At 41.6% G+C, this 27,910-nt stretch overlaps 1 protein-coding gene across 25 annotated transcripts in view; it reads right to left on the bottom strand.

Annotated features, from left to right (window-relative positions):
- The window catches only part of Pkp4 (plakophilin 4), a 224,053-nt gene that overhangs the window by 65,492 nt on the left and 130,651 nt on the right, over window positions 1-27,910 (bottom strand). For all 25 annotated transcript variants that reach the window (XM_076569508.1, XM_076569510.1, XM_076569519.1 and 22 more), the window contains one exon: window positions 4,190-4,224. In XM_076569508.1, coding sequence (XP_076425623.1) covers window positions 4,190-4,224 — 35 coding nt within the window. The remainder of the gene's footprint in view (window positions 1-4,189; window positions 4,225-27,910) is intronic.

Raw genomic sequence — 27,910 nt, 5'->3', positions numbered from 1 at the left:
TATAGTAAAATTCAGAACAAACTGTAATGTCCAATAATATAGATATGGAACATATTTATAGTTCTCCTTTCTGGGTCTCCCTGCCAATTACGGTAGTTATAGTCTCTGCTGCAATTCTCCATTAACTCTCAAGATCTGAAGAGGGCAAGGCTTCTGCTATAAACGCTGGCAACTGTGTGCTACACCCGTTCAAGGCTCTCAAGAAATCCAAATTCTTATTATGCAATACTAAAGATGAATTCATAGAAGAATTTCAGACTCAATAATAGAGACTTAGCATCTGGTGAGGCAGAGGCCAGCTTGTTCTACATAGAGTTCCAGGCCAACCAGGGATATACAGTGAGACCCCATCTTAAAAAACAAACAAACAAAAACCAGCAAATATAACCATGTAGCAATGTTCTCAAGTTTGCTGAGAGGGCAACTATGTATAACACACAGAAAAGCTGAGATGAGATTAATTATAAAAAGTTATTTTGTATTTTCCTATATTTTATAACATCATCCAATGGATATGTGTACAGCACATTTAGAATTGGGAAGGAATTTTATAATAAAATAGATAGGAAGGCAGCTAGTAAGATTAAAGTACATTAATCTTTGCCATTTGCCACTGCTTGAAGACCAAAACCCAGAAACTAACCCAAGAAAAAACGATGCTGGCAATCCCTGAAGTGCAAATAAAAAATGAGGAGATGCTACATCATATCCGCGAAGATGGCTATGGGAAGAAAAGTACCAAGTGTGGGAGGGCTGGGGAAAGAAAGTCCTACACTCTGTTAGTAGGCAGAGGTCCAGCCACACTGGAAACCACTCTGCTGAGTGTGTAAAAGGTTCAGCTCTGAGTCACCAGCTGATTGAGTGGTTCTCTTCTTAGATACACATCTAGGTAAAAATACACACTCAGAACGTTTCATAAATATTCATAGCAAAAGCCAAAAGGAGAAACAAATGCCTATCGACTCATGAATGAATAAAGAAAATGTTCTCCAATAACCCAGCATAAGATTATTTATCAATAAAAGGAACTGAGTACTTTGAAAATGTGATGCTAAGCTACAGAAGTCCGTCATGATGGGCCACATCGCATAAACCCATTAACTGAAATGTCTGGAATAGGCTAATTCATAAAGAAAGAGAGTAGTAGTTTGGGGTAGAAAACAAAGCTGATGGATAAAATGTACGTGGCAGGCATCTTTACAGGCGATGCTAACACTCTGAAATTAATTGCGGCGATGAGTCCCTAATTCAAAAATATTGAAATGTGCAGTTTCAATGTGTAAATTGTAGGGCATATGGGTTATATCTCAATGAAGTTATTATATATATAAAGACAGAAAGAACTGCAAGGGAGACAATATGATCAGAGTCACAACAGACATGTTAAATTTGCAATAAAGGAAATCCCACAAATGCTGGGCATGGTGAATCCCAGCAGAAAGGGGCTGAGCAAGCCAGCCTGGGCTATGACTCAGTGAGTTCCAGGACAGCCTGGGATGCACAGAAAGTCTCTGTCTTAAAAAAAAAATAAGAGGAGGAAGAGGAAGAGGAAGAGGAGGAGGAGGAAGGCAGCAGTGGTCGCTGGCAAGGACAACATTTACAATAGTGGCAATGTCCTGTTAGGTTACCAGGAGTGTCCAACCTTTTGACGTTGCAGCATGACACAGTCATCTACCAAGTTCATGATCAAAAGTATGCAACTGAGTTAAGAGAGAGAGAGAGAGAGGGAGGGAGGGAGGGAGGGAGGGAGGGAGGGAGGGAGGGAGGGAGAGAGAGGGAGAGGGAGAGGGAGAGGGAGAGGGAGAGGGAGAGGGAGAGAGAGAGAGAGAGAGAGAGAGAGAGAGAGAGAGAGAGAGAGAGAGAGAGAGAGAGAGAGAGAGAGAGAAAGAAGCAAACAAACCCAGAATTTCATAAAGTTTTAAGTAAATTTCCAAGTTTCCTGGCCATTCTGGAGTGCATGGACTCACAGATTGTCTGCTGGACATGCCTTCAGTGTAAGGGTCTCAAGGCACCGAGGAAAGCAGTTAAGAATCAAAATAAGCTCTTCAGAGTTTAAAAAAAAAATCACGACATTTTGTAATTTTTTCTAAGTATACATTTTGTTTCTAAATTAACACATTTGCCCCTCTTTCACAGAGGGGCATCTTTAATATTTCCTAAGGACTGGGCATTTTCTAGGTCCTAGTGCAGAGAGGAAAAAGGAACTTCCCAAGGGCTCCAAATTTAGTTGTGAAGCTAATGTATATGCCCTCAAACCTTCCTGATATTTATTATTCATTCATCTACGCGTGTATTCATTCAGGCAGGTGAGCAGGGCAGACATGGTTCCTGCCCTTTGTGATGACCTGACATACTGTAACAAAGTAGGGAAAGAACACTGGTCCCAGCTGACGGCCTGGGCTCCTCGGCTTTCAGATCATCTCTGATTACCTCCCAGGAAGAGTGAGCAGGGCTGTTCTCAGGGTTCCAGCCTTGCTGTCACTGAGATGGTCCACAGCACTCTGGCTGCATGTCTGAACCAATCTGATGAAACCTGAGTGTGCGGGGCTATCTGCTCAACAGGAGTGTCTTCACACTGGACTGCGGCTTACATTCACATTCATACCTAGTTACTAAATGTTCTCCTTTGCGCCTTTTCCATTAAACCCAGCATGCCAACACCATAGTCCAAAGTGTCCCAAAGACTGGCTCTCCATCCTGAATTTCCCAGATTTTCAATGAAGCCGCCCTCCTACTCCGTGCCAGACCTTAAGGTTATCATTGTCTTCTGTCCACACCAAGCCAGTCTCCAAATTCTTAGTAATAGCCCAGTCCAGAGGTTCCCACACCAACTCGGGCAGTACATTTCCAGCTGGTCTTTCTTTGCTACATTTTCTTCTATCCAATCCATAACTATGCAGTTTCTCCCGGGGATATGTAAATGATTTACTCTTCTTAAAGGATTTTCAGGGTCTCTTCATAACTACGGAGAGACTCAACCTCCCTGCTGGTCCATTTCAGCCCTCTAACATCTACACATCATCTCCCTTTCCAAACTAGTTTCAAATATTCCCACACAATGCTGTACTGTGTGTTCTGTGTGGTGGGAATGAATGCCTCCTCTCCAGTCTGGTGGAGGAGAAGACCAGGTGGGCGTCAGGCTCATGCTTGCATAGCTATCTTAGAAGTGGTCTGTCCATCTGTGACACAAAGCGCCCCGCCCGCGCATTTCCAATGTAGCCACATATTCTTTCATGGGGTATCTCTGCTTTTATTACCATGCTATATGCAGGACTTGCAGGTAGGGAGCTTTCCCATTATCTGACACATCAACAGTTTGAACAAACAAGCACTGTGGAACAGCAATGTGAGGAATGCCGGGATTCCGTGGCAAAGGGCAGACAGGCTTAGATCCTGGGCATCTGGTGCTCTGGGTTTTCTTCAAGGCTAACTCTTGCTCACCTTACAAAACTCCATATGGCTGGCAGTGGAGGGCAGGTGTGCTGTGCCACTGCCGTCTGCCCAGGCGGGTGCACAGCACCCAGCATATGGCATCGGTACTTGGCTCCCTCACACTGAGTGAAGACTGAGTATGACCCTGGCAGTAGTGGCAGGTACTCTTTGTAATGGAATTCATCCTCCATGTGGCAAGTTTAGGGAACAGGATATACAAACTATATTAAAGTCTACCAGACTATGTTAGAGCAGCAGCTATTTTAAATGCGAGTATATAAAATGAACATTTCAAGCAACTCTAAGCATGTCAATGAAAACTTTGATGGATCCTTTTTGACAATAACCTTCCTGGTGTCCCCTCTGTTTCCTTGTGATGAAAAGCTTCAGACACACAGTTGATGGTAGGGGTGTTGCTGTGCAATGCTGTAACTTTCAGTTGCTAAAGGATGAAGGTTATTAGAACCACAGCATCAGAGCGAAGTTCGGTCTCAGTACTGCCAAGAGCTCTGCTGGCTTACTCCACCATGAGACAGGAGGTTAAAGAACAGGCGAAGGAGGGGTGAGGGACTTAGCTCCGTGGTCGAGTATTTACCCAGCATGCACAAGGCCGTGGGTTCAGTCCTAGCACAGGGCTTATGGGGTGGGTGCCAGCTAAGTAACTGCTTTTTGGCGTGTCTCTAAAACACAAAAACACTTTATATAGTAATAATAATAATAATAATAATAATAATAATAATAATAATAATAAGCATACCTGTTGATCTCCAAGGAAATGACTTTTCAGTTGAGCTGGAGAAAAAGAAAAAAAATTGGTTTTGTCATAGAATTTAACTGTGAGCTTATTTTGCACACCAACATTTTATTTGTTGCATCTAATTATGTAAAAGTATAAAAATCTCAAATAAAATTCAAAATTACCCTTCTAAATTATTTTTTAAACTGTATTTAACCTTCTGTATCAATTAGGGATGAACTGTATTGGAGATTAGGCAGCTTAAAGAGAGATCAGAACACTGAGCACATTACACAGAGCTGGTGTTTGCGACATTGAAACCACATGTGCAGCACATACATTTAACAAGACCCACGAGGCCACTAAAATGCTCAAAGGAAGCCACGAGAGACTCCAACAGACACGAAAGTTAGCAGGGGCATTCTTGAATGGAAAGTTGTCTTATAAAAACCTAAACCACATTCTTAGACCAGTACATTAAAAAAAATGAGGACTTACAGGCCAGGGCAGTATTTGAGTTATAGAGTTTTCTTAGCTTAAAACAGTGGTTCTCAACCTGTGGGCCACAACTCCTTTGGGGATTTTCAAAGGGATTGCTTAAGAACACTGGAAAACACAGATGTTTACATTATGAATCATAATAATAGTAAAATTACAGTTATAAAATAGCAATAAAAATAATTTTATGGCTGGGGGTCACCACTATATGAGGGACTGTATTAAAGGGTCACAGCATCAGGGAGGTTGAGAACCACTGGCTAGTAGTATATGTATTTAAAGAAATATTTTTGTGTGAAAATACATTTGTGTGCCTCCTTGTCCTTCTCTGCCATGTACCAATTAATATGAGACATTATGGCATCAGAGGACAGTGTGCTGGAACACAGACTAGAAGATTAAGCATTTGTCAAATGTAAATGAAAGCACTTAAGTTTTGATCTGTCTTGAATATATTATGTTCTGATTCCAAAGCCAGTGCTCCTAAACACCAAGACAGACAGACAGAACACACCTGCATACAGACAGACACACACAGATACACAGATACACAGACACAGACACACACAGACACACCACCCATACCACCTACAAAGAAGTGTAGAAAAGCTAAAAAGTAAAGTTATTCATTTGGGGTAAGAACACAGATTTTTTTCTTTCTCTTTTTGAATATTTGTGCTTTCTCTCTTTTTGCAAGTAGAAAATAAACCCCGAATACTTTGGGGGAGCATTTAATAACTCATGAAAGATAGCTGTAACTCTAGGCTTAAAGAAGCAAACACTTCCCAAAAGGAAGGACGTGGAGCTGACGAAAGGGCCAGTGCTGTCTGCCGCAGTTCTGTCCTCCTGTGTAACACCCCGACATCTCTCCCAAGGACTCAGGGGTCGATGGGAGTTTTGCTGGGTGGCAGTGTGTGTGATTTGCCCTTTTTCCACCACAGGCACAGCAGTTCACTTCGCAGGACCTGGCCTCGGTTCTAAGCGGGGTAACCGCTCCCATGAATGGAGGCAATCAGCGAGTGCTCATCTCGTCCGAGCTCCAGGAGTGTTGCTCCAGCTAATGTGCTCTTATGCCATTTCAAGGGCACAGCTTGGGGGTGGGGCACAGTGAGCAAATCTTAGTAAGGGCTGTTTGTCTTGCTCCTGTGGCAGGTCACCACACTGACCTTGAACTCAGAAAGTGGTTTCTTTCTTAGACAGGTTTCAGTTTCTTTGTATTTTTGTCATTTAATTTTACTCTTAAAATAATTAGTTTTCCAGACACTAGGACTGGTAATGCCTCACTGTGTAACTGCCAAAACAATCCCATTTTGTGTCAACATGAACGCACGCTGCCAACCAAACTGCCATGCAGAACTGCTTAGTAGAGGTCATGTACCTTGGGACTACCATGAAAGGTTATTAAGCTCCGAGTTTTCACTTGCATAACTTCAATGGAATGCTTGGTAATGTTTCCCATCTTTACAATTATTAACCTTATCACATCACTGATTAACCTTATCATGTCACTCTGGGCTGCTGCTCAGAGTAGCAGAGGATGGGGGGCTGTCTGGCTCCTCTCTGGGCCTGGCTGGCACACAGGAGATGCTTCCGACAGTGCTTCCTCACAGAAAGTGAAAAGCCCAAGCAGCTCACTGTTCTGGGCAATGAGGTAAATACTGATGGAGAGCTATAACTTTGTTCAAGCTGATTAACTTTTTTCACCCTTTGTCATGAAGAGGCAGCTCTTTTGGGGGGCGGGGCAGCACAAAAATCAGGCATTTTGCTGCTGAAAACGCCTTAGGTCTCCTAAATACAGCATGGTATCCCCCAAGTCAATGAGAATCTTCAGCTAAAATGACCTTCTTATTTCAATTTAAAGTAATATAAACAACTCATTAGGAAAGGCAGCTAACAATGAACATTAAAAATAAGCCAAGTTGCCAGAGTGTATTTGGAAGACCACATATTACCCAATTACCTTGACGATGCTGTGTAGGAAGTATGGTCTGTGCTCTTCAGAACAGTGTTCTCTTTAGAAAGTATTCACTTTAACTGAATCTCAAACTGTTCACTCTGGGACTCAAGGAATGAAGACTGAATAGTTGGAATCTAAAACACAGCTCACTGTTTTAGAGCTGGTGGAGGCAGATCCACCTTAGAGCCACCAGAGGCAGCTTCAGCCAAGAAGGCAAGGCCTGCTTCCTTCTTTCTCTCCTCTCTCCCCACCATCTATTCCTAGAAACACTTCCCAACCGATGCTGGCTGTCTACCATGTGTCTGCAGGCACTGTGCCCACAAGACTCCACCCTGGCTCCCTTTCACGTCCCTTCTGAAGATGCCAAGCAGCTTGTGTTCTAGGATCTTCCACTGGAATGTGAAAGACATTTAAAACACAAGGACTGAGTCACCAACAAGACTTTTCTGTCAATAGGAAGATATCGTCACAATTTGGAATAACTCGATTATCAACCATTTACACAATGGTTTACAATTCACGTGTTTAGAACTGTCCAGGTCAGATGAAAACAAAGAGAAACTTGCTGGCAAATTAACCAATCAAAGCTTTGCATTTTAAGTAAAATATTAGTTTTTTTTTTTAAATTTTAGGCAGAGACTATGCATTTTTGTGCTACATAGAATATGCAGCAAATCACTGTAAAATTCTATACATATGGAATTAGTTTTTATTCACAGATAAAAATGGCTACTTAGAGCTGTGTAGCGTGTTTGAAAATTCTCCTGAGTTTGGTCTTTTGACAGGAATTAGGACACTTGCCTGCTCATGCTCCCCCGACACCCGAGGACAGTCTAGGGGGTGGGTCACGGAAGTTGTGTGAGAAGAAGGTGGTGGTGACCTGGGTACTTGCCACCACGGACACAGCCACGGCAGTGTGCACTGTTCCCGGCCACTAGGACTCAGAATCCGGTGCAGGCGCCTTCCCAGTCTATGAACTGATACCTAGTCATCTCTTCCTGATTATGCAAACCAGGGAGGAAGGTTGTTGGTAACGAAAGTCATGACTGGCTTATCGGAAGACTAACAAATACACACACACAGTCCTGTGAATTGCATCCAATATTTCCAATCACACTTCATGCTCAACATGTTTCAATTCTTTCCTGGAAAGTGAGTCCACTTTAGTTAGGACCGCGGAGTCTCTCAACCTGGAAAGCAGGAGTTATTTATTTCACTGCCTTGGGGCACGTGAGTCGCCTTCACTCACACAAATGCCAGGGACAGAGGTTGGGCCTCCATCCTTTCTTCCCAGTTTGGCTGGAACATTCTTCCCATCTTTCTCCTAATCAGTCTTCATGGTTTTGATTTCTTATCCTTTCAGGCTCTCGTTCCTGCTGTTGCTACTGAGTTTCACTGGATGACAATAAATGGATGTCATTCTCCCAGTGCTAATGCACAGAGAGATCCACAGAAGACAACATGCGAACCTCTGAGGGTGGCACAGAAGGCCCCTGCCACCTGGCTCCTTCAGTTTGCCCTTTCCCACACAAACCTACATTCCAGGAACTTGAAAGCACTTGAACTTGCCTCCTATGCCAGGCTGCTTCACACTTTGAATGCTATTTTGGGGGAAGAATGTGCAGGAACAGTCTAAAAATTCTCTTAAGAACTGTCCAAATGCCAGAGCTGCTGTGCAGGTACCCCGTGACTATAGATGGATGGACTATATCCAGGAAACTGAGCGCTCTAATTGAGTTTACCTTCACTTTGTGCCACTTCCTACAGAATCAAGAACAGTCTCAGAAAATGCTCTACCTCTCCTGCCAACTCGGACACCACTGGCTGAGCCCTGGGGGGTCACGGTGAGAACTAGGTGGCCCTAGTACCTCTGCCATGTCACTTCCCTCTCCCTCTCAGGATGGCATCTGTCACTCAGATGCAAAGACCTTTCATCAATGGCTAACAAAGGCACCCACAGTTGCCCAATAGCAAATTAAATTTCACTCAGGTGAACTACTCCAGAAATTGTCTTGTCTGTAAATACCACACGGGCAGGTCCCACTGTCTACACTGTCTGTCCACTCCTTGATGACAATTAAGATCCTTCAAGAATCGCCTTGATGCGAGTTGACTCCTTGTGCCTTCATATCAAGGCCTTGTCCACTCACCCACTTTGGTTTTGTACTTTTCATGATGGTAGTGGTGGCATTTGTTATGGGCTTCCATCACCACGTGACAGCTCTTCTTGGAAGAGAGACTGTGCCTCAATTCTCACCAGAATTGATAGGACACAGGAGTGCTTGCCAATCTCAATTCTTCCGCTTGTTTGGTGCTAGGGGTAAATACTAATGGATTTTCCATCTTTTTTTTTTTTTTAAACAAGGGAGGCAGATTACTCATTTTATGACGCAGTGGGTTTCTTGAATGTTCTTGGTGTTTTGCTGAGAATACCACTTTTTAAATATAACACCTGTATAAAAGGAAAACCCAGGACTTGAAAACATTTGTCCCATTGTCAGGTGGAATTCCCCTGTCCCCGACTCCCATCAGCCATGTCACGGGCTCACTTTAGACTAATCCTTGGCATGTAAGAAGCAGGCCTCCCTACCGCTACAAACCTCTGGTGTTCCAAGAAAAACCCACCAATAGGCTGTCCAGTTCAGCTAGTTTTGTTTTTCCAGTGTTGGGAGACAGGGCACTCATCCGTTGCTTTTCGGTAGACTGACTAGGAAATGCAGTCTCTACATTAGACTCACTCTCTGTCTGAGGGTCTGAACAAGTCAACTTCAGACAAAATGAAACAATCAATCTTGATTGCTCTTCCCCAAAAAAGCCCACACAGCTCCCCTCCTGACACTAGGCTACCTGAGGAAAAACAGAAAAGCCAATAAACACAGTAGGCGACAAAGGGGCTGTGCTGTGCCTACTTGTGGAACAGGGATGCTACAAGACAAACCGATACCGGGAACCCTAAGGAGCGCCGACCACCTGGTTTAAAAAATTCATTAGCCAAGGCAGAAGGAATTTTTAGCAGCAGTCTGAAAGCAATTCTTGGCATTTAACTAAACTTTTGGGACTATCTTCCAAAGTTGCTCGATGTACATCGTCAGGCTCAACAAACTGACTCTTCTTCTTCTGTCTTATCGCTAGGGCAGGCTTAGACCTGGAGCCATGCGATTTCCTTCAATTCTCTCTTTACTAGAGACCAAGAACCATTCTTCCTGGCTTATGCAGTTAGCCATTAGTCCCCTCTGTTCCAGAGGCAATTCCCAATATCTCAGAAAGGAGAGAAAGTGAAAACAGTCATAATTCCAGATTAGTTATTTTGTATGTTATAAATTTGTCCTGAAGAATGGTACAGGTTCATAAATCTATGAGACCTAACACATGAGACAGGGGAAAGGGTCTCTTCATAATTACTTCTGTGATCTGAGAGAGATGCTGCGGTTAAGGGTAGACTGCACTCCAGATGAAGAAGGATACCCTTCACAGAGGACACAGCAACTCCTGACAGCAGTCTTGAGCTATCCCCACGCGCAGACAAGTGTTTGCTTTGGTCCATGTCCACTCCAAATCCAGTCATGAGTATGAACCACAGGGGGCAATGAGGTGGCTGGAGAGGAACATGCAGAGGAGAGAAGCCAAGGATTGTAGGAAAGCTGCAGAGGCCTGCAGCCTGACTCAGGTAGTTCCCTTTCCTGACTCAGGTATTTCCCTTTCCTGACTCAGGTAGTTCCCTTTTAATGGCTCTTGACTTGAAAAACCTGTTCTGCTCTCAGAATGCACTTTCACAGTTCCAATATTTAAAAAAAAAATCACAAACGGCAGGGGTAGCAAAGTACCATGAAAGTACAGTCTTGGTTTTCTGTGGTATTGTGTTCCCCCAAATATTGTGCATGCTAATAAACTTATCTGGGGTCAGAGACAGAACAGCCACAATATTAAACATAAAGGATAGGCAGTGGTAGTACATGCCTTTAATCCTAGCATTCCAGAGGCAGAAATCCATCTGTTCAAGGATGCAGCCAATCATGGTGACTCAAGCCTTTAATCCCAGAAAGCCAGCCTTTAATCTAGGGAGTGATGGCAAAAAACAGAAAGATATACAAGGCATGGAGACCAGAAACTAGAAGCATTTGGCCTGGTTAAGCATTTGACTGGTTAAGCTTTCAGGCTTTGGAGCAACCCAGTTCAGCTGAGACCCATTCCGGATGAGGACTCAGAGGCTTCCAGTCTGAGGAAACAAAACCAGCTGAGGAATTGGCGAGGTGAGATAGATGTGGCTTGTTCTGTCTCTCTGATCTACCAGGATTGACCCCAATAACTGGCCTCAGGTTTGTTTTACTAATAAGAACTTTTAAGATTCCTGGTACAGTTTTCTTTGGCTAGTAGGTTTGGTAAACTTAGTGGTCATCCACTGTTTCATTTCTATCCATGTGTTTTCTTACTTCTTGAGTTCATTCTATCTTAAACCCATGCTACATACTCTACTGTAGTTTTAGATCCCTTTATAATAGCTGTCTAAAATACACTCCAGAAAAAGGTTATGATATTAATAAATAATATTACAACCAGTCTCCCAAAGAGAAAACGACTATTTGATGCACAGTGCAGACATTCAAGGTGGAGGAAACACGCAGAGCAACAGAGGCGAATACATTTTAGATGATGTTAAATATTCTTTGACAAAAGCGTTTTGTGTGAGTGCTTTGAATCTATGAATAAAAGATTCGGAAGACCATATGGGAAGCGAAGATCAAAGAGGATGTGTTACTAGAGGAAAAGGAGACAAACAGTTCCCTGTGGCATCCCCATAAATTACACAGGAAGTCAGACTTCTGCTGAGGCCCACCCCACAACAGGTGTCCTGATTAGTCCAAGAAATCCAGAGAGAAAGAGGGTTTCCTAACATCCCAGCCAACACTTGAAACACAAGCAAATGGAGGGAAAGTAGTAAGAAGGTTAACACAGGACTGGACTTTCCTGCAGTGGATTCAGCCATAGCCCAAGGTCCTATTCAGGCAAAGGTGTAGGAATTCAGGCAAAAATCCAGCTTAGGAATTGACAGGTGGATGGGCATTATCTGTGTTTATGGTCTGGAAAATCTGTTGATCCCCACTTCTGATCTATTCAAATGCTCCAAAGACGAGGACACAGAGAGGGGAAAAACTAAGGTCCAAGTATAAATGATGTGTCCACATAAAAACATCCTTTTCTTTTGCAGTCAAGACAATCCCAACCTCACAAGTTTAAAGTGGCAATGGTAAGGAGTGGGAAAAGAATTTTTTTAAAAAGGAAGGAGGAAAACATTTCTACTTCTCTACATGAGATAAATACAAAGCAATTCAGGACTAATCTGTAGAGATCTAAGAAAAGCACTGATATCCACAAACCTTCCAGTTTATCAACAGAAAGCCTGTCTGATGCACACAACTTCATTTTATCTAGTCTTTAGCATTTAGAATGTTCGGGAGGACTGTCGAGGTTGCTAAACAGGTTAGGACACTTGGGCAAGCCTATCAACCTGCGCTCTAGTCCCAGAACCACAAAAGGTGGCAGAAAGAAAGCTGTTCTTTGATATTCAAATGTGTGTCATGGCATGTGCGCCCATCCTACACATATACATATATGCAATAATAACAGAGAAAAAATGCATTGGAAAATCTACTTAATGTAGAAATTTATTCTACGAGACAATTTTTCCTTCAATTGTATATATATATATATATATATATATATATATATATATATATATATATATATATATTATTGGTGTGGTGTGTGTGTGTGTGTGTGTGTGTGTGTGTGTGTGTGTGTGTATACACATGTACAAAGGCTAGAGGTTGATGTCTGGTGTCTTCCCTCTACTGTTCTCAACCTCAGTTTTTGGGACAAGGCTTCCTGCTGATCCAACTACCCTGGCTGGCCAGCACATCCCTGAGAACCTCCATCTCCCTTACCATGCTGGGATTACAAATGTCTACTGCAACACTCTGGGGACCTAAACTTGGGTCCTCACATCTGCACAGCAAACATTTTAATGACAGTCATAGCCTCAGCTTCTAAAAATTCATTTTTTAAAAGAATTCAAGCCTGCATTTTAAATAAAATATTTATTTTGCTAATGATTTAGCAGTTTAGACAGTCAACAGCAAATGACTGCGTCAGATAGGTGGTACACATCTCTAACTCCAATGCTCGGGAGGCTACAGAGATATCATCTATGCAGTGTGCATCTAAAAATAATTTCTGCCTACTGATTAGCCAGACCAGTAATTTTATCTTTATGAAGAGTGAAGGTTCTTTAACTTATAAAAGAAATTTTGATCCAGTTATGAAAATAAAGAAGAGCACAGCATACTTTTAAAATTTCTACTGTGCTCCAGTTTCTCGCTGTAATCACGTTCTCAAATCTTGATTTATAGACCAGGGCCATAAGAAGCTCTTTTTGTGCTGAGGGAGGAATGAATTCACATGTGGGAGGAAGACAGATCTAGCGTCATCAATAACTGTCTGGGGAAAGAACAGAGCCTGGAGACAGTCAATATCCAGCTTCTGCTGCTCTACACAGCAACGTCTAAAACCCAGACGAGGGGCTTCGGAATGCTTAAAGGCCCTGGTTCATCTCACAGTCTCAAATCCACCTGGCCCCTTTCTCTTCTCTACTTACCACTGCTTCCCATGTACACGCATAGGATTTCCAGCTACCAAATGGGGTGGCGGTGGGAGTGGGGGACATGAGAATGGCTCATTCTCGAAAGAGAGGTGACCTGTAAAGCCCCTCAGGTGGCCACCCCTTCCAAAGCAGACACGGGGAGTGCATGGTCAAGAATGTTTTCACCTCTGATGGGAATCCATAAAGCAATAACAATGCACAATGTGACAGAGCAGAGAGCTGACCAGCTTCATCTTTCTCCTTACCATTCACGGCCACTGTAAGTCAACATGACCCATAGGGAAGGCTTAAGGGAGATATGGAGCAAAGTGTAAATTATAATCTATAAAATTTAAAATCAGGGCTGGGAAGACTGCCAGGTAAAGGCACTTGCTGTCAAGCCTGATGACCAGAGTTTGATTCCTAGGACCTACATGGTGGAAGGAGAGAGCTGACTTCCACAAGTTGTCCTCTGACCTCTATATTCACGCTGTGGAATGGGTACATGCCCTCAAACAAACACATTTTTTTTTAAATTTAAAGCCAGGCAGTGAGTGGTGCATGCCTTTAATCCCAGCACTTGGGAAGTAGAGGCAGCTGGAACTCTGTGAGTTCAAGGCCAGCCTAGTCTACAGAGGAAGTTCCAGGACAGCCAGGGCTACACAGTGAAACCCTGTCTTGAAAAAAAAAAAAACAAAGAATTTTTAAAAATTAGGGCTAATAAGCATTCTGTCTTTAAACTTTCAGAAGAATTTAAATTATGACTATGAAATCTTAAGAGTTTTAGGAAATTGCAATGTCTAATAAATATAACTATACTAATTTTATAAAAATGCAATACATTAGATCATAGGTGAGATGAAAAGAACAGGGAAGGAGATTGGAAAGAACGAGGAGGATGGGAGGCTAGTGTGGAGAAAGGGGTGGAGGAACAATTAATACAGAGGTTTGAAAAAGCCATATGAAACCTACTACTTTACAAGCTACACACATGTACACACACTTTAATTGGAGTTACCCTACACAGGGAACAATGCTTATATAAGCAATAAGACAGGGAAACCGCTTAGAAAATTAGTTCCAGGTGTTGGATGCTGTCTTTGTTGGAGATCAGTGTCCTAGAGAGCCCCAAACAATACCAGTTAGTTATGCGGCCACACAGGGTTCCCCAGCAGAACTCGATGGTAAGGCCCTGTTGTTGAGAACCCAGCTTTGGTCACAAGGCATGGAGAAATCAAGCTGGTAATGATCTGGAAGCTTCTTCTGTGTTGGTTAGCTTTCACAGCACCAGAGGGTGTCATTCAGGTTGCTGGTGGGACGCAATGGGAGATGTCATTAACAGCCATACCCAGCTGTAAACCTGGTGAGCTACAATATTGATAAGCATGGCAAGATACACCCCTGGGTACAATAGTGGCATGAATGTTATAGGGCAGCCAACAACTTTCTGACAGAATTCAAGGCCAGTTCCACAGGAGGAAACAAATGTCTTGTACTGTAAATCCAGCCAAGACTGGGAGCTCACAGGTCCCAGGCGTGAACCTACTATTATTATTTTGTTAAATGGACCTGCATCAAACTCTTCTAAACTCTCTACCCACAGCTTAGTGCAGCACACTGCATCAGAGAAGTTTCTCTGAGCAATAGATGGTGGTTAATGCAGAAACTTACAACTGGTCAGTCTGCACAGAAAAGGCATCTATGGGGTGCTTAGCCACGAATGAGGTGTCTGTATCACATCCCCGCCCCTCAGGTCCCAGGGGCCATCACAGATCTTAGAGGGGGCAGAAGTACTGTAAGAGCCAGAGGTCAAGGAGGACCGCAGCAAAATAAAGCCTTCTGCTGCACTCATGAACTCACAGCAGCTGTGGTTGCTTGCAAAAACTCAAGCCTGTCAGCTTGGCAGCATGGATGGCAGTGGGGCTTCTGAGCTCCACCCCTGGTTGAGAAGCTATGGACAGCTGGCAGTTTCTGGGCAAGGGAGGGTCGGTTTTCTTTAAGGTGTGGCTCCTGGCAAGCAACTGGCTGCTTTGTCTCTAAAATTGCTGTTCTGTTGGAAATGATTTCACTCAATTTGTAGAATTCCTGACAGTCTGAATCTAATTAGCTCACCAGCCCAGTGCCATTTACCATGCTCTTCTGTCTCCTGTATTTCCCAGACTGGCATTTACATGTAGATGCTGGAGCAATTTTGGGCAAGCAGACACCATGGTGACTATTCTGTACTTTAGAATATGGCACACTGGACGAACAATTCCAGACTTTTAGCAGTCTGCCCTTCGACGTTAGGGATGACGGAGATGTGACCTTAGTGCTCTCACACTGACTAGTTCACTGAGAAATGTGCCATTTCTCTGCTGGGAGCTTCAGCAACTACTGATGGTCATTACATTCCTTACTGTGTTTGTGGTTGAGAAGAATCACAAAAGGTGATTTTTTAACATGTAGACTTACTCTGAATGTATCACTCTTTAAAAAAAAGTATCTGAAGCCGGGCGGTGGTGGCGCACGCCTTTAATCCCAGCACTCGGGAGGCAGAGGCAGGCGGATCTCTGTGAGTTCGAGGCCAGCCTGGGCTACCAAGTGAGTTCCAGGAAAGGCGCAAAGCTATACAGAGAAACCCTGTCTCGAAAAACCAAAAAAAAAAAAAAGTATCTGCCTTTGTATTTACATTTAGAAGACATACAGTGTGAGACCCTTTCATTTCCTACTCAAAGATCTTCTGACTGAGAAGTATCACACCATGAGTGCTGTTCAGGAAGCAGACACACTCTACATTCTGTTTCTCTTGTGGAGCAGCTCTGGTATCATGCTTGGAAAATTAACTTGAATTTTCGGTGGCTCCAATAGCATAATTACTAATAATACAACTAACGTTGGGATCAATAAATAATTGACCTAGGCTGTAGCAATGATCATAGGATCCCAAAACACTAGATACTGCTTGGATTTCAACTTAGAAAAAAGGCTGCAGGGTACCCACACACTCCATCCCGAAAGATAGTTTTGGTTGGTTTACAAGCCACCTACCCATGCAAACCAAATGTTGTTCCAAAGCTCTTGGTGGATGTTAAAATGTGCAACTGTTCAATACAAGATTTTTAGCTATGAAAATCTGTAGCCTAGGGCTTTTCTTCCCTTCCATTTTGGAGCATTTTTCTCCCTGTTTAATTGCGGAGGGACACAAGCCTGGGATAGAAAAATCTATGCAAAACCAGATTAGACTGATTTGTTATTAAGTAGATTGTGAAGCCCTGGGGGGGACAGCTATAGGAACAATTCAGACATCAGAGAGCTGGCAAATGGATCAGGGTTGTTTCTTCTCCCCAGGCTGGCATGCCATGTTCATCTTTACGGCAAGTTGATTAACTGCTGAGGACGTGCTAATGGATGGCCCTCACTTTCAGGAAGACAATCACACTTTCAATTTTCTTTTCCAAATATCATTGCATTAGAGCAACGTTGAGCAGTTCTCTGAAGGGCCAAGGAAACAGCTTGCCACACACAGTACTCTACTCTGGCTGCTAAGTTTAACGGCAACCATCTTTCAGTTCCTGAAGATCACAGTGATTCAAGGAAGGTATGCTGACATTGTCTTCCTACAACAGTCCACAGCACAAGCTGCACTAGGTGAAGGCTGTTTTTCAAGGCTGTCTCCCAGAATTTCTGAGCTGGTACTTACACGGCTTCCTGTACCACAGCTCTGATAACCTAGCAGAAGCAACAATGGCCATGGCACTTTCAGGTGGGCAAGCACAGTGATGGAGGCCGCGGGTTTAATGGATTCCTCCTATTCAAGGGCAGCTATACAATACTCAAGTAGGAAGTGGGGGGGGGGGGTTAAGTCTTCCCTAACTACTTGTTGGTACCCTTGTGAAAAATACTATTGTTAGGGGGAAATGACATCTTAATGTTAGTCAGGTGTGCAATAATAATGAAAACCAAATCAAACCAAACCAGAAATCAAACTCTGCTGAGCAATAATAGTAAGATAATGAGTACATCTATCTCCTAATGCAACTGTCAATGCCATCTCTAAGAGCAGTTCTATGCTATTCTCTTCTCTACTGTATTACTAAACAAACACCTTTTAAACCCAGGGATCTAATAGGCAAGGACAGAGCCTGGGTAGCCAGCGTACTCTGGTGAACACAGAACATAGAGTCTGCAGCCAGGCTAAGCACTGCAGTATTCACGTAGTGTTATCCAGTGATTGCCCTGCTAGAGTGGAAATGCCTGGGAAGAGACATACAGGTTTGTTGTGTCAGGCTAGCTCCAGGTTCAGTGAGACAATCATAAGAGATAGCAGGCTATCTGATGTCTTCATCTGCCTACTGCACACACACACACAATCAATTCCAGATAAAGTGGGAATACAAACTTCAGAAGTATAGGAAACTTCTTTTGGGCTAGCAAGAAGTCTCAGGGAGTAAAAAGTGTGGCTGCCCAGCCTGAAGGCTCAAGGTCAGTTACTGCAGTGCACAGAGGAGGGGGAGAGCTGACTCCCGAAAGATGTCCTCGCATGTGGGAAAGTTGTGCTTGAACACGCACGCACGCACCATTCCACACACAACGTAAATACACAAATGTAAACATGCCACTTCTAAGAGTGTGTGTTCTAGAGTCTCACACTTGTGGAACAGAAGACACATTCAAACATGCTCAGGGTCGAGAGGACTTTGGTCCTGGAGGTGCTTATGTTAAGTAAACTAAGGCAGGTGAACAAATACAAATACATCATGCTTTCACTTCTATCGCAAAGCTAAAGTTTATTGAAAAGTAAGAAAAGGTATGGGGCAGGGTGGTACACATGGCAGTGTACAGATGTGGGATGCTGTGGGCAAGAGAGTGACGACCCTGGCTGACAATAACTAACTGCACATCTAAATGGCTAGTAGAGAAGATATTTCCCCCAATAAATGGTGCGTGCCTAAGGTGACAGATAGCTATACCAATTAGTCTAACCGGATCATCTCTGGAACATACAAACATGGCATATATTATATGTTAAAGATAAAACAAATTAAAAGGGAATGTTCAGTTAAAAAATTCATGAACAGCTTAATACTGTGATATAGCAGTATAAAAAATAAATCTACATGTTCCAGTGTGGATACATCTCAGGAAGAAAAGGCAAATGCTGAATTACATAGAATATACTATCTGCCAATTTTATGTGTGTGAGTGTTTTGGCTGCATGTGTGTCTGGGTATCACATGATGCCTGAGGAGGTCAGGTGTTTTGGATCCCAAGGAAATGAAGTTACGGAGGTTGTGAGTCACCATGTGGGTACTAGGAATTGAACCTGGGTCTTCTGGAAGAGCAGCCAGTGCTCGTAACCACTAACCTATCTCTCCAGCCCCCTAAACGTGCATATTTTAAAAGCAACAGAAAATTCACATATCTGTATGTGAATATGAAATATATTTAATATAAAAGTACACAAAGCCAGCACTTGGGAGGCAGAGGCAGGTAAATCTATGTGAGTTTGAGGCCAGCCTGGTCTGCAAAGTGAGTTCCAGGACAGGCTCCAAGAGCTACACAGAGAAACCCTGTCTTGAAAAACCTAAAATAAAATAAAACAAAATAAAAAAGTACACAAAGTACCTTAGAAGACAACACACCAGTGGTTAATTATAGGGAAAAGAGTGGACAAAGGAAACTTGCTGTGTGTAATATTTTTTCTTGTATATAAAAAATGGAAGTCAATATAAAAATTCTCAGTAATTATGAATTCTGGGTATAAATATTCACATTTGCCACATCACACTCTAGATCTGGGGCTGTTAGCACTTCTTAAAGATTACAAATACAGACAACTGCACAGTGAGGGCCAATAGACAACAGAGGGGATTTAGAGTACCGTAGTGTTTCTAATGTGGTGAAATAATTACTAATTCCTATGTCAAAAGTAAAAATAAGATCTTTTTTCAGTAAGTACCCCCATATGCTATAGTCTCTATTTTGTAGTCTGTTTGAAAATACTTTAAAAAAAAAAAAAAAATATATATATATATATATATATATATATATATATATGTATATATATATAGCTTAAAAAAAAACCTAATGATTAAGAGGGAATACTAACAATGTAATTCTTAGTTTGGTTCAATAACTCATTAATGTTAAATAATTTAGGACTAGTAATTATAGAATATGAATTATGAAAATTGCAGAAAATGAAATAATGTTATCTTAATTAAAACAGTTTCTTAAATTAGATAATAGCATGGTACATATATTTTACATGCATGGGTTTCTGAATTTGTAACAGGTATTTTCCTCTTCATTAATTAGAAAAAAATTAATACAGCTGGACTGCTTCCATATTTAATCAAAGATACTAGAACAGTATTGGAATAATCTGAAACTTTGATGCTAACTATAAACAATCTGCATTTGTGGTTTCTCCCAGCTGTATCACCCACTTAACATTTTTAACTGCTCAGTGTTAGTGATGGTAAATTCATTTTAGAATCGTGACACACTGATTAAAAGGCTTTGCTGTATAATGTTCTAGGTTCATAACAGATTCTATTTCATGAGAAAACTATTTGGCTAACGAGTCCAATAACACTTGGTTGTGTTCTTAGTTAAGACGGGTGTCTAGGAACACTGCCCGCATACCCTTGGGCTTGTGCTCTGGAGTCCCATGGTCTAAGTTTCAATCAAATGTGTGCAACAGCTGTCACTTAGATATCTGTGCCCTAGATAAAATTCGCTTGTGGCTTGCGTGGCAATGAGAGGTAGTAATTAAAAATGCCTTCTGGAAAAATGGTGCTGAGCTAACTGCCCTAGAAAAATGGCTTCTGAAAGGCTGAGGCCAGCCAGACCAGCCAGACTCATTTTCTACCCTTCCGACGTGGAATTCTCCATTGTTTATAGCAGAAATTTTGCCATAAAAATTCAGTGTCACTAAATTTCCTCTGAAAAATGTCTACATGATAAATATTCGCCGTGGAAACCCCAGAGTGTTTCTGAATTACATTCAAATATTAAGGAGTTTGTTCTTCATTTAGTCTGAATTAGAAATGAAGTCAGGGAGCTTCAACCTTTGACCATTAAGGGAGGCACCAGTGACCAGATCTAACAGGACATAAGGAAATGTACTGTAATAAGAATAGCTGTGCTGAAATATCTTGATCTACTGTGCACAGATGGGGAGCTCAGCAATGAAGGAGGACAGCAGTAACAGAGAGCAGCAGAGGGAAAGAAGTCCAGCAGACTGAGGGAACGGGAGGATGGACAGACAGACCCAGAGGAATCCCTTAGGCTCACCAGTACCCTAAAGCAAAGAAAGCTGAAGTAAACACCTTGGGCTTTCCCCTAAAAATTAAAGGCAGATCTCTTCACAATGGCCAATACTGAATGACAAGGAAGATGTTGTATGTCTGCATAATGCAGTATTATTTGGAAATAAAAAGGCAAGCTATATACAAAATGGATGAACCTTGAACACATAAAGTGAAGACACGGAATACAAAGGGCCGAACGTATATAGCATTATATATTAAATATACAGAACAGAGTCACAGCAACAGGAAAGAGCTCCCAGCACCGAGAGAAGGAAAGAGCGGGGCCGTAACACTAATGGGTGAACACCTTTATGAATGTACCAAACCCACTGATCTCTGTACTTTCAAAGTATGAATTTGAAGGTTATATGAAATTATCTCATTAAAACAACCACCTAGCAACAATAATAAAAATCCCTCAAGTCTTGAAGGCTAAAGCACTGAATGTCAAGGGGACAGAACTCTATCAAACATCTTCTCAAAGTGGTAAATTGAGTAATAAATGTCAAGGAACAGACAAGCTTTTCAAAGATTCTCCATTTCAAAGAAGGCATTATTTGAGGCAGTTTATTTACAATGATTTAAAAAAATAGTCACTGAAAAAGATCTGAACCATGAAGAAACCTTTTCGGGCACTGTCAGTTTCCAAACACTTTCAGAATTTTTAGTGCCATCAACGGAAGCCTGATGGGCATCCCTGATGACCCTATAAAATGCAAAATCACAAAACTTTTCCAGGGGTTCCATGGCCATGGAGAATCATCTCTTTTCATTAGAAGCAAACAGTTCTTCTCCTAAGCGGCAATAAGAAGACAGTCAAGGCTGCACAACCTTTTGTGAAAACATCGAGAGTTCTACTTGACTGGGGCTTTGAACTAAGATGAGAGAGAAACTTTGGGGCTGGCACCAACCCCCCCTTTCCTTTCTGCAGCTGTAAGGACAAGGTTTTTCTGTCTGCAAGCTTTAAGATAGCAGCAGCCGCCAGTAAAGAGCACTGTGCTTCCAAATAAGATTAGTGCATTTGAACATCACGTGAGAACATAAAAATCAGTAGTCTGCAACTATTAGCCTCTTTTTACTTCAATATTGATGCAAATTGAGTACTTTCATCTTCAAAAATGAAAATGTTATTTATAAGATAAAGTATAAGAAACAGATCTACAGCTTGCAAAGAAACACACTTTGACCAACAAGAACTTACCTAGAAGTAACTGCGAAACAAAGACCAGTAGTTAAGGTGAGTTTCTGGGCAACAGAACAGTATCTCATGTCTGTTACCGGGAGCAGTTTTCAAATCCTGCACCACAACTTAGAGAGTCTCAAGAATTCTAAGACTCACATGCTCAATGACTGACGTCTAGCCTAACTCTATTTTCTATTCTTGCCCAGTTTCGTGACCCAGCGAGACAAGCAACTAGTGTGAGTTCCTTGCTTGAATGAGATGTGAGCACAGGCATTCCTTGTGCACCTGAAGGCTGCTTTCTACAGCTGGTAGGTAGGATTTCCCCTGGCCAGCTTTCCCTTACTGTTACCTGCCGCTGGAAGGCTGCAGGAATCTCCACCTGCTGCCAAATGAGCATCACTGAGCTCTAAGCTGTTGCTTCCCTGGGATTTTTTGGACAACTGGGGGCCATTAAAAGTTGGTCAACTAATAAGCCTGGCATACCAGAGTGCAACTTGAAGAATATGATGAAAAGTTACTCATGGGAAACACTTCCATTTAAAGAAAAAAATTGAAGAGGAAGAAATGTAGCAAGGTTTTAAAAGTAGTTGTCTCATTTTGGGGAGGATGATGAAAATACTCCCGGTGGATTGTGGAGGTGGCCATACAATTCTATGCCAATTGGGTCAGCTAGAAACCTTAAAGCTGTACTACAAAGGGGTGGATTTGCTGCAATTTATACTTCAATACACCTGACTTTAAAATATAGTAGTTATCTCTGAATGGCAAAATTATGGATTTTTCTCCTTATTTTTTCTTTGTACTTTTCAAATTGTCTAAAGTGATCATTATTTGACTCCAGTCAATAAAATAGAGAATGAGAATATGGTCTCTGTTACCCAATTCCCTCCACCCCTTTCCATGCTCTTGGGAACAAAGGAGGGCAGGTTCCGGGGTGAGTAGATAGGCACAGAGTGCAGGTGGCAGTTTCTACTGTTACCTTAGCCAGTTAAACCTAATCTTAGCTTATGTGGGCACAATCCTCCACTGATGTCATTGTAGGGAGAAGTTGGATGAATCCTATGTTTGTCAAAATTGGGAAGTGAAGTTTTACAGGACACATTTCTGCTAGCAGGCAGGGGTTATAGGATTCTCTGCATGGATAAGGGCTGTGGGGATGGCCACATGTGGACGTCAAGTAAAGTGAGAAGTCCACAGGAGTCTGTTTAAAGACTACTAGGGAATTTATTAGGGTATAAATTGAGGAAATACATTCATGAACACAGAATTGAGTAAACAGCTGAAGTCATCCTCTGTTTTGACTGGGAGCAAATCCACCTGGCAGTCCGCTCACTCCAGGGAGCAAGAACCAGGGAGAAGGGGCCTCGTGATCCCTCCCTTTCCTTTTAAGAGGTCACGTAGAAGCAGCACCTCCTTTGGGCCATATAGCCCAAGGTCATGGGCAGAAATGTAGTGATATTTGCTAATAAATTTCCTAATAAATTCCCTAATACTCCTTATGCAGACTCCTGTGGATTTCTTGCTTTTCCTGGTGCCCAATGTGGGCCATAGGTAGTTTTAAAAAATAAAGTCTTTAAAGAGACAGTTAAGAATAATATGAAAGTTAAGCCATGTAAGGATGGAAATTACATAAAGAATCTGGATACTACATATTATTATATTGTTTTTGGGATTTTTAACTGCAGAAAAACATTTGATTGTGGGAGCTACTAAGTTAAACCAATATGCATATTTTAAAGGTATCTTGACTTCAAAATTTATGTCTAAGGATATGTTGCTTTGGAAAAGAGGTTCTGCTTTTGTTTCCACAGAAGATGAGAACCTGTGGATTGCTTCCAGGCTAATATGGCTTGACCAAGACCCCCTGAAAGGTCTCTGATGACAGCCATGGCCTAGGTGATCCAACATCCAAAACATCTTCAAAGCAACTGGCTGAGAGGATATAGCCTCAAAGACTACTACAGCCAAGATTTAACTATAATTCTTAATTTTCTCAGGGTCCCCACAAGATTGCCAGTACCCAATTAGCAGGAAGTAGTATGGGAAGCTATGCCCAAATTCTGAAAATATTGTTTATGAATGTTTATTTTTATTTAAAGCAGGTTGATTATAAACGTAATCACTTTTTAAAGAAGAAAAGGGGATATAGATGAAAGGGTAGATTATTGAATCTACTTTTAAAGAGTAATAACTTGTTTGAAATGTTTTACATTACTATGGATTTTAGTTTATTGATACAAATTTAAAGTTCATTTTGTTATACTGTATATGTATTTCTACTCTTGTTTAAGGTATTATGTTTATGCAACTCATTTAAAATTGTAATGTATAATTAAATACAGATTAAGAGTCATCTGTATTTATAAGTTTTCTAGGTATATAGATATATTTCAATTAAGTAGGTAATATTCAAACACTTCAAATACCAATAAAATATGGCATTTAAAATGTTTTAAGAACTTAAGACTTTTCTGGACATCAAGACATGTCTGTTCCTGGCAGCAACAATCTACTTCAGAGAAGATAATGGGCATCAAAGAAATTCCATATGGAGTTTGCTTTCATTATGACAAAAGTTAGCCATTTGGGTAAGAAACTGCTCTTGCTTGGGCTACTTGACAGTATGTTGTATAAAATGGACATGCAGGACCCATAGGAAGGTGATTACTGAACTCTGTGAGGCAAGATGATCCTTTGGGTTCTTGCTTCACAGAAGAAACTGCCAAAAATTCTACAGGGCACAGGGAGTAGCGACTGATAAACTTTGCCAGAATGGGCAAATAGTCCTTAAAATTTCCTGTTTCACTGAAAGCTATGCTGGAGACTCTAAGCCTGTAGGCTGAAGATAGATGCTTCAATGTTACAGAGGAACTTTGGATGACTGTCCATGTCGCGAGATGTCTCTTGTTATTTCTAGAATTATGGAAGTTGCTTGCCATGCACTTCCTGTTTACTCAGGTAATATATCCTTCTGGGGTCTTTGATGAAGGTGAAGACTAGATAGTTATAATTATAGTTTTCCTTAGTCATGATAAAAGACAGATTAGATATAAAACTTTAGACTCACAAAAATAGGATAGATGATAGAATACTTTCTTTAATTTTGCCAAATACAAATAGACTAGATATTGTAACTGTAATTCTTGCTTGATAACTGTTTTATTATATATAACTGTTCTATGTTAAAGTTAAAAACCTTTCTTTTTGATTAGACAGAAAAGGGGATGTGGGACGTCTTTCTGTATGCTGTGGGATGTCTTTCTGTATGTTGTGAACATGTGTGGTTCCTGTTGGGTAATAAAGCTGTTTTGGCCTATGGCAAGAAAGCTTACAGCCAGGCGGGAAATCCAAGCAGAGATACAGGGAGAAGGACAGAGTTGAGAGAGACACCAGCCGCCACAAAAGGAGCAACAAGATGCCAGCAGACCTGTAATGCCTCGGCCATGTGGCAACACATATATTAATAAGAATGGGTTAATTTAAGATGAAAGAGCTAGCTATCAAGAAGCTAAAGCCATAGGCCATACAGTTTATAATTAATATAAGCCTCTGAGTAATTAGTTTATAAATGGCTGTGGAACCATGGGGCCAGTGGGACTGAGAAACTTCTGGTTACACATCTCTCTGTGTGACTCCTATGTGCTGTGAGGCTTTCTCATGGCATGCCGCGCTGTGCGTAGTGTAGTGTTTCCTGGGAGTCATTTCTGTCACTAATGTACATATAACACACCTGTTCAGTGAACTGCAACACAGGACACCTCACATCTCAGCATCCCTCACCATCTATGACTCAAAAACTACGCAGACAGAAATAGTCATGGTAGGCTGCCTGCTTAGTGGACCTGAAAGCAATTCATCTATCTACATGTGCTAAGTATCACCCTGAGCCAAGCTGGATATCAGAATTGGCTCCCAGGGGAATTACTTTTAGCAAAGGTGCCATTTCATCTATCTATATTCCATTTAGCAATGAGAAATGGCCTTATGAGCTTTCTTGTGAAATTTGTTGGCAGAGACCAGAGGGTCTAACAGTGTTTTCCTGATGTGACCACAAAGGAGAAACCACTGAAGTCTTGGTACCCAGGATGGGAGGATCCTCCTGAGCAGCCTGGTTCATTTCCCTCTTATACACTAACATTGTGACAATAATTAGAGATGTTTGTTTCCATCGTGTGCACACTTACATTAGGGCCACTTCTGTCTCCTAACATGGCTGCTAGGATGCTCATGGAAAAACTGGTTCTCAGCTCCAGCACTGCATAATATGCTACATATACATTTTTTGCTTGTTGTTCTATTTTAATCTTGGCTCCATCTTAATCTTTCTAAATTTTACTTCCCCTTTCCCCTAATCCTCACATTTTATTTTTAGTTTCTGTATTTTCAGATGCATTTGGATGAGATGATATATTAACTAAACCAGCTACAGTGTACTCAGATTAAGTACCTTCACCCACTTTCAGGGCTTTTCAAGGTTGTAGTGATGATGTTTAGTCTCATCCACCATCTTTGCATACAGACACCATCAAGTCCACATCAGGAGCCTTATAAGTGTATCAATATTGCTAATTTATGTATGTTAGAATGCAGGAAAATAAAACAGATGGAGAATCATCAAATTAGCTTTTCACTGCCTTGTTTGGAACACTTCTTCTGGGGTGATGAATGAAAAATCTGAGCAATTTCACATGCGACTGTTTTAAAATTCTCAATGGGGCACACAGGAGATGAGGCTCAAGTGAGGGACTGAGCTGTCACTGTTAGAACAGTGTCCCTTGGTAGGACCTCACTGTGCCACCTCCTGTCTATTCACAGAGTGGGACAGAAATGGCCAAAACTGAGGGCAACTGAAAAGTCAATAAAATACATTATTATTATTAAAATTATTATTATTATTATTTTGCTGTATCTTTAGAAGACAACAAACGTTAGACAGTTTTACAGATTACCTTATCTTTACTGAGAAATAAAAATCTTAAGGAAGATAACTGGTTATAAAATGCCCATTTTCCTGATTAAACTCATTTCACACAAAAATGGGGAAAAAGTCCCAAAGGAAAGCTTCCTGGTTTGAGCAGGGATTCTACTACAAGGTACTCCAGGAGGCTGACAGCAAAGGGGATCTGAGTCTCAAAGCCAATTTCCGTTAGTATCTTTACACTATGGTTCCAAAGTGGACAGGAAGGGGACAGATGACATGCAGGGGTAGAGTGTCTCTCACAGGACAACATAACACCACCATTCTCTTTTCTAATGTCCTTCTTTGAACGGCTCCAGACTGGCATGCAGAGATACTGGCCTCAGAGCTGAGCAGCTAGCTGTCTCCCACATTTGTGGGTCCTCTGGAAAGCACAAAGTTGTGAAATGTTGTGAAAAGTTGTGAAAATGGCAAACACCTAGGACACCAGGTGAGGAACTTGCAAAGCATCCTCTGATGAACTCCAAAGCTGCTGTTCCTAGGAAGGTCCATTATGCATTTAGTGAGCATCTGGGTAGGAAATGGGCTGCTAAAGCCACTAGTGTGCAATGGCTGGGCCTCCCCACTTCACAATGAGCTAACACAGGCACAGAGAAACAGCTATGAGTTCGTTGGAGGGAAATGACTTGCCCTGAGGAACTTGGGAAAGGCTGTGGAAAGGGGTGAGTATTTAGCTGGGGCATCAGGAACACAAGAGGATCTGACCTGAGTGAGACTTGAGTAAGTTCATGGAATGAAGAACCTTGTCCTAGTTGTAACTTTAAAGATCGTGTCACACATCTGGTTGGCTGACTAGGTCCTTCTCATTCTGTTCTGCATTCACCATCACAGCACTCTATGGGTGTCAAATAAGGCTCCCCACAACCAAGGGCCAGCATTACCTGTATGACTGAATGAAGCCCCAGTGAGGTGCTGGCTTTGACAGTAGGCAGTGAGAAGCAAGCATGAAACACACACAAAATAGAAAATACAAACAACTGACAGTAATGTTACTCTTACCCACAATATATATTTTATAGATTTTAAATAAAATCTATTTGATTATATCGTTTGATTATATAGCCTTCATTAATTAATGTTTTAAAAATTAAAAGTTTACTAGCCATGCATTTAACAAATACACTCTCACTCGACAGATGTTAACATTTTGTCATGTTTGATCCAGATGGTTCTGTTAAATACAATTTTACA

This window comes from Peromyscus maniculatus, chromosome 4 (genome assembly GCF_049852395.1).
Source record: "Peromyscus maniculatus bairdii isolate BWxNUB_F1_BW_parent chromosome 4, HU_Pman_BW_mat_3.1, whole genome shotgun sequence".
Classification (NCBI taxonomy): Eukaryota; Metazoa; Chordata; class Mammalia; order Rodentia; family Cricetidae; genus Peromyscus; species Peromyscus maniculatus.
The sequence above is the reverse complement of the archived record's forward strand: the minus strand, read 5'-3'. Positions and strand labels throughout refer to the sequence as shown.